Source organism: Teleopsis dalmanni, chromosome 2 (assembly GCF_002237135.1).
Source record: "Teleopsis dalmanni isolate 2A chromosome 2, ASM223713v2, whole genome shotgun sequence".
Taxonomy (NCBI): domain Eukaryota; kingdom Metazoa; phylum Arthropoda; class Insecta; order Diptera; family Diopsidae; genus Teleopsis; species Teleopsis dalmanni.
Window position 1 is genome coordinate 6,297,200 of NC_051847.1, and position 7,546 is coordinate 6,304,745.

Below are 7,546 nucleotides of genomic sequence, written 5' to 3' on the forward strand. Positions count from 1 at the left end.
CAATTTTTGTGTATCTCATGTTCATGTAATGACGATCCGATACCAACGCCAAGTTTCTTTCGGTTTTCTTCAATTTCTCAGACTGAAAATAGAATTTCTTAGGCCATATTTCGAAACTTTGTGTGAAATTCGATGGTGTGACGCAAGTGGGTATATGATATTCTACTCTATAAACAAATTCAAAATTTTGCTTTATTCTTTATTTTTAATTTGTTTAGAACATTATTCAGCTTATAAAAAAAATATTGTTTCAACATTTTTAGAAATAGCCACGATTGAAAACTATACGTTTTAAATAGACTTAAAAATTGATTGATATTTTTTGAAGTTGAAAAAGGGACATATACGAGTTATTTATAATATAATAAAATAATAATCTATCATTAATTTACTTTTCAACACCTATAAATTATTTAATATAACAAATTTCTATCTAGGAGTATAATGAATTTGATATCAAAAAATTATGTCCTGCAAGAGTTAGAGCAGAACTATTTTACCTTTGCAATGCAATCAATCTTCTGCCGAGCCAGCCATCATTTTCTCTTACACTTCATATCTATATCTATACAAACACTTAAGCGCTAACTACTATAATACACTCTAAATGGTGGCAAGTCATAACCGGAAAATGCTTATGCTGGAATTAATAGTAACTATTTCACAGATAATGCCATAAAAAGCAGTTCAGTCAAAAAATTTTGTACACCAAAGCCTTATTGTAGAATTATAGTGTTATTCCAAAACTTAATCTCTAAATAATAGCTTGATAAAAACCGAAAGACGTCGTTATTGGCTTAACACTTCAAGTATATTATTTCCATAAGATGATTCTACCTCAGGTCAAAGATTGTCATCTTTTCCGATAATAACTGCTAATCAGTTTTTTGTTTAATTTAGGCAAGAGAAGAATACTGGGGTGAGAGTTCATATTTTCGTTACTCTCACCCTTATTTAGGATGCTATATTATCTTTTGACGATTGGGATCAGATACAGCACAAAACATGAAGTATATTCGTAATTCTCTATTCAACTATGAGATTAGATCTTACTGTACTATTTAATTCATGTGTTCACGAACAAATTTATATAGTTTTGAAATAGTTAGTCAACCGATTATATATAATAGGTTCTCGTTTAAAACTAATAGATTCTCTTCAATAGACTAATATTGTAGAGAAAAAGTAACTGATTTATTTGATACGTTCCACACTTCTTCCAGAGAACTTTAATAAATTGCATTTAGGGATTTATTCAATTATTTACTTCTATTTTGATTAAGTTTATAAAAAGGAAAAAAATTTATCTATATTTTTGAGTTTCACTGTTTTTGTATATTTTTTATGATAAAAATTATTATTTATATTTTCAGCAAAATCACCAAAGAATTAAAACATGAATTTGTACATATAAAAAAATAAATTAAAAAGAGAATTAAGAATTGCATATCCATTCTGTATAATTATTCAAAAGTGAACAAAGAAATAAAAAACTAACACAAAATGCTCCATCATCCCGCCACTGATTTTTATGACTTAGCCGCTGCAAATGCGGCTGTACTGAACGCACGACAAACGCCTCCCTACAGTCCAACTAGTCTGAGTAGTTCCAGTTTAACAAATAACAATAACAGCTTAAGCAGTAATAACAATCTGGATATGTTGGGACACAACGGCGCCGGTAGTGGCGTCTCCAATAACAACAATAACGTCCACATGGGCAGCAATAGTGGAAGTAGCAATGGCGCCGGCGGACGTGAATCTTTGCCTAGCTTTGGATTTACACAGGAGCAAGTGGCTTGCGTTTGTGAGGTTTGTTTGAACCTATAACTTTAGTCAAATTTATAAAAATATGTTATATTTGATAATGTATAAAAATGTAAACTTTGAGATCCAAATAAACTCTTGTCAAACTCTACATTATTATCTACAGGTCCTGCAACAAGCTGGTAACATTGAAAGACTGGGTCGATTTTTATGGTCATTGCCACAATGTGATAAACTGCAATTAAACGAGTCTGTGCTGAAAGCAAAAGCCGTTGTTGCATTCCATCGCGGACAATACAAGGATCTGTATCGTCTGTTGGAACTTCATCAATTCTCACCGCACAATCATACCAAACTTCAAAGCCTCTGGTTAAAAGGTAAACTATATTATCCTGGTGTCGTACCTAGCGTTACTAAAAATTAAAATAAAAAAAAGTTTGTTTCGGTTTGATTTTGTTATTTATATTTTTATTTTTTATAATTGTAGCGCATTATGTAGAAGCCGAAAAACTGCGCGGAAGACCGTTAGGTGCTGTTGGTAAATATCGAGTACGTCGTAAATTTCCACTGCCGCGCACAATTTGGGACGGTGAAGAGACGAGTTACTGCTTTAAGGTAGGTTAAATGAACGAAAGTAACTTTTTTGTTTCAATCGTTTTGAAGGTACTAGGGGTATCCTTTGTAAGGTAAATAAAAATCAAACAAAGTCGAAAGCCACAAGGAAATCGTAGCAGTGTTCTGTGCAACAAAATTTCTCCCTCAATTTGAAGTTAAGTTACCCAGGGTTTTGCTTACACGCAAGGAAACTGGGTTAATGTAGAATTCACATGTGTACATTTTATGGATTTGAAGTACAATTTCCTGTTTAAATGATTACATAAATGAAGTTATTTTTTATTGCACAAAAGGCTTCTTTTGATTACCTTTTGTTTGTTTTTTCTTTTAATTTTTTGAATTTTTTTGAATGAGAAGAAATTTAATTAGCGACTTAAAATGATAACTTTCAGTTTTTAGACATTTAGGAAATCGAGATAAGTCCAATAAATAGAAACAGTTTTCTTAAAAATCTCAGAGAAATTTTAATTTAGAAAGATTAAACATCAAAAATAAAGATTGAACTATTCAATTAAGAACTGCTTTCCCGGTACTATTTCAAAACGCATTTGACCTTTATTTTAATATAAATTCCATATTTTATAAAAGAGTCGTTAAACATATTATATATGTTAGTATATAGAATTTACAACTGTGTCATCCCAATGTCAATACTTTGTATTTTATATATATATATATATATATTTCAGGAAAAATCTCGATCAGTATTAAGAGACTGGTACGCACATAACCCATATCCATCGCCACGTGAAAAACGTGAACTAGCAGAGGCTACCGGACTGACAACTACACAAGTAAGTGTTTTTATGAAGTAATATTATATGTAGTTTACCATACTTAACTTTACAAAAATAATAATTTAGACCGAAATATTGTTTTACATGCTTTTCTTGAAAAATAAAATTTATCATACTTTTAAAATTTATAATAATACTCTATCAAAATCAATTACGATGTGGCACTGCCAGACTTATTATTCCAATAATTGGTTCCATTAATCAAGACGTTGATTTTCAGTTTCTTCTAATAGTATATATCAAAAATGTATGTTACACTACATGTGAACTATAGTTCTTTTGAATTTATTATTACTAATTCCGTTTTCAATTGGTTAATCTGGGGTAACTTTTTCTATCGAGATTCACATTTAGTGCAATTTTCATTTTTGATTGGTAAATATCCAGCGAATAACAATTTTATTTTTTCACACATTTTTTTATTCATTAAAAAATTCTAGTTTCAATATTACATTATATTAAAAATATTTTGTAAAATTTTAACAGTATAACACTTTTAGATATGGGTACTTTGGGCCTATGAGACATAAATCCAAAAAAAATACCTTCGTCCAAGAAACGAAAAAAAAACATATATTGCATTTTCAATATTCTAATTTTAATATGTTATATATGTTAATATGAATATGTGAAATATCCTTTAATTAGATATCTAATATATCCTTGTAGGTAAAGATGTGGTTAATATTTGTGCGGCCCGCGACATATTTTTAATCTACTACAATTACGCGAATTTTCTTCTTGTGTACTTGTAAAACCACACTATTTTATTTTTAGAGTATACCAGGTGAATAAATTTAAATTGATAAATAATTAAAATTAAATTTAACATTAAAACCGTGTTTTTATTTTTGTTGAAAACAACGTTGAACTCATGTATTTCTTTTTTGCGGCCCTCCAATCTGTACAATGATTGGTATTGACCCGCGATCGCATCTGGTCTGGACAGTCCTGCTTTACAGCGACCTATCTACTGTGTTTTTTCAACAAAAATGCACAAATTTTAGTATGACTACACAAACGCAAGAGCATTATTCGAAAATTCGAGATATGTGGTACATATAATTCTGCTTTTATATTACGAAGCCTTCAGGCTTGATATTTACCTTTTAAGCGTCAAGACTAAAAAAGATATTCTTAATGCTCTCTCTCTCTCTCTCTCTCTCTCTTTCTCTCTGCAGCAAAATATTTTTGGGTCAAAGAATTATGGAACTAAAGTTATTGTGATTAAAAATTGGAAAATATTGTAGGGGAAAAAATTGATATTAATAGGTTTATTAACCTTGAGTTATTACTAATTAATAACACTACAATTGGTCTACAAAGTAGACTGAAATAAAAGAAAGTTTCTATTTAAATATTTTTCATATTATTTAAAGTAATATAAAACAAAAAAACGATTAATTTTAAAAATTTATAGGCTAATTGGTCAACAGTTAAATAATAAACTTTTTAGAAATATTTATTTGTGTTATTTTTACCGATATTTCGACTATAGTTTATAGCTTAGATTATTTAGATTATAGATTTAGATTATAGTCGAAATATCGATAAAAATAAAAGAAATAAATATTTTGAATAAAGTACTAATGTTGCTGGAAAGCTACACTTTCTTTGTATGGTGACAAAGAAGTTTTATTTAAAATTTAGAGGGTTTTCGAATATCAAGAGGGGTTTTTTGTATTTGTCCTTTATTTCTTTCTTTGCTATTCGAAAACCCTACAAATAAATATTTTTAAAAAGCTTATTATTTAACTGTTGACAATTGGCCTAAAAAAAAAAACAAAATTACTTTTAAAAAATTTTTTGGTCATTAAAACAATAAATTATTAAAAAATTTTTAAAATATTTAATTCTCTCTTCTGCGTAATATACATACATGTATTACAATATACATATAACTTATCCACATATTTCATATGAATATGGCTTTCTCTTTGCCTCCCATGCCTTTTCATATTTGTAAAAAACAAATTAAATTAATAAATATTTTATTTGAAATAATTTTATACACTCGTATAAAATTAAATATTAAACATAACAAAAGCAAAAAATCTTAAACTTTTAAAAACTAAAAGATAAATACTTTAAGTCTTATTGCTATTAATCATAATAAAAAGTTGAAAAATAATTCAAAAATATTAACTCATTAAAGATCATTCGTCATTTTCAACCTAATTTATTCATCTTTGAAATAAATTTTCTTTTGTATTCTTAATGTAATTTTACAGGTTTCCAATTGGTTCAAAAATCGCAGACAGCGCGATCGGGCAGCAGAGCACAAAGAGTAAGTAAATTTAAACCAAAAAAAATATATATTTATATCATTCAAACTACAAATCTACATACGTACATATGATAAATAGATATATACATTTTCAATGCATATATAAATATATACAAAACAAAAAAAATATATCTGTGTTACAAAATACTTGTACGAATATAAAAAAAAAATCGAGTAATTAAATTATTTTTAAACATTTTAATAATTAATTATTATTTATTATTTATTCGTATTTCAAGTAAAATTTCAAAAGAGCAAGAAGCGCGGAAAATTCAAAATAATATTTAATAATTAATTTAAATTTTTTAAACGTTTCATTCTGAAATGCATAAATTAATGAAATTACATGGAGATGACATTACTTTGCGACAAGGTGACAACGTTTGACAATTACAAGAAGAACAAACTCAAATGCCGAAAACTTACTCACATGCACATCTTCCAATGATTAGTGTCAGGGTTGCGCAAATATTAGTTTAACATGGAAAAACTAAATGAATATTTGCAATTTTGAAATTTTTAAATTTTGTGACTTTTACTAAAAACATTTAAAATATTTATGTAATTTTGAAATGTTTGTGAATGCAATGAAAGCCTTACTCCTGATGTTAATGCATTCGGTCGGTACTAAAAGCTGTCAATAGGAAAGCACTTGTAACTATGTCTGCAATAATAGATCGATTAGTTTTCAGTTTTCAGTTTTTAGTTTTTGTTTCTTTTCTTTTTTTTGGGTTTGTATTTAAATATATAATTTCAGTTATATTTTTGCTTTTAAATGTCAATCATTAAAGTGCACATGCGATAGAATTGATGCGGTTGTAATATACACAAGGAGCATCCTTGACTTTCTCTGAACCTTCTTGCCTAATGCACATTTCCAAATGTAAACATGGGTGCGGATATGCCATCTGCATTTCCGTTAAAACAAATAAACTTATTTAAATATTTGAAAACACTACAAAGGCAAAGGCAAGGAATTGAAAATTAAATTTGGTAAACTGTTTTACTTTCATTAAGATCTGCCGACATAGATAACACGATAAATTTGAAATAACCACGTTATGACTGCTCGTCACATACCAACCAGCAAATGTCCTATGTCCTTTGAGAGCTGATCATTAAGAGAATATGAAGATTTCATTGATGCATTTCTTAAGGATTTTTATTTATACTGCAAAAAGGATGTTGCCTTGTGGACATATGTGGTTCTGAACAAATATTAAAAAAAAACATTATACATTATACATTATCTGCTTCAAATTTATTAAATGTTAGCATTGAGGTTTCCAGTAGTACATTCACATAGAAGTATTTTGATAAATAAAAAGTAGTATTTCATTCACGTGATAAATATTTCATTCAATACTTTTTAATTGAAATTCAGCCATATCAAATATTTTATTAAAAAAATTCGGTTTGCCAAGGAAAGAATATATTAGAAAATATATTTTTTAGGCAGTGTTTTAGTAGTGCTTAATCCCCCTGTGTATTCCCATATTTTAAATATCGATATTGATCATTTAACAAAATTTAAAAATATTTAATATTCATTATAACTCGTACTATGTAGGGAATGCTATACACTACGACTGAGATAATTTATTATGCTAACTACAGTGGTTTTAATCGATCCTTTGACTTTTAATGAAGTCTTAAGCTCGATTGATATTGTTCTGTTCCATATTCTATATAAGGACAATAGTATGCCACTATATCACAGAAGTGACAAATAATCCTTGATTATATAAATATTAAGTAAATATTGTTGATATAGTAGTATCAACCAGCAGAGTACTGCCGGCAAATCTGTATATATTTTAATATCTTCTCCATTTAGTGTAGACAGTGTGTTTGAAACTGCATTGGAAAGAAAACCTTTATTACCTTATACGGAATCAAATGCTTATCATATAATATCATAAGTTCCAGTGCACTGCATCTACATAGATCATTGAATCCATTTTTTTTCTAACAGCTTTTTGCATGTTTCCCAATAGTCTTTTGTGAGTTTTTGTCCTTTTTTCAATTTTTTCTTTTATCGCCCAAACATTTAAATCATGATTTAGCTATATATAAATAT

At 28.1% G+C, this 7,546-nt stretch overlaps 1 protein-coding gene across 1 annotated transcript; it reads left to right on the forward strand.

Moving 5' to 3' along the window:
* The first annotated feature begins 1,380 nt into the window (after positions 1-1,380).
* Positions 1,381-5,470, forward strand: LOC119680326 (protein sine oculis-like). The gene is made up of 5 exons (XM_038093091.1): positions 1,381-1,812; positions 1,934-2,144; positions 2,255-2,382; positions 3,072-3,176; positions 5,411-5,470. The coding sequence occupies exons 1-5, from the start codon at positions 1,504-1,506 to the stop codon at positions 5,468-5,470; spliced, it is 813 nt and encodes a 270-aa protein (XP_037949019.1). The 5' UTR covers positions 1,381-1,503.
* The last annotated feature ends 2,076 nt before the right edge of the window (positions 5,471-7,546 follow it).

Excerpts from the sequence above, each read along its gene's own strand:
- LOC119680326 (XM_038093091.1), top strand. The coding sequence starts at position 1,504 with ATGCTCCATCATCCCGCCACTGATTTTTATGACTTAGCCGCTGCAAAT. Across the intron at positions 2,145-2,254 it reads TCAAAGCCTCTGGTTAAAAG|CGCATTATGTAGAAGCCGAA; the intron begins GTAAACTATATT and ends TTATAATTGTAG. Across the intron at positions 3,177-5,410 it reads CCGGACTGACAACTACACAA|GTTTCCAATTGGTTCAAAAA; the intron begins GTAAGTGTTTTT and ends GTAATTTTACAG.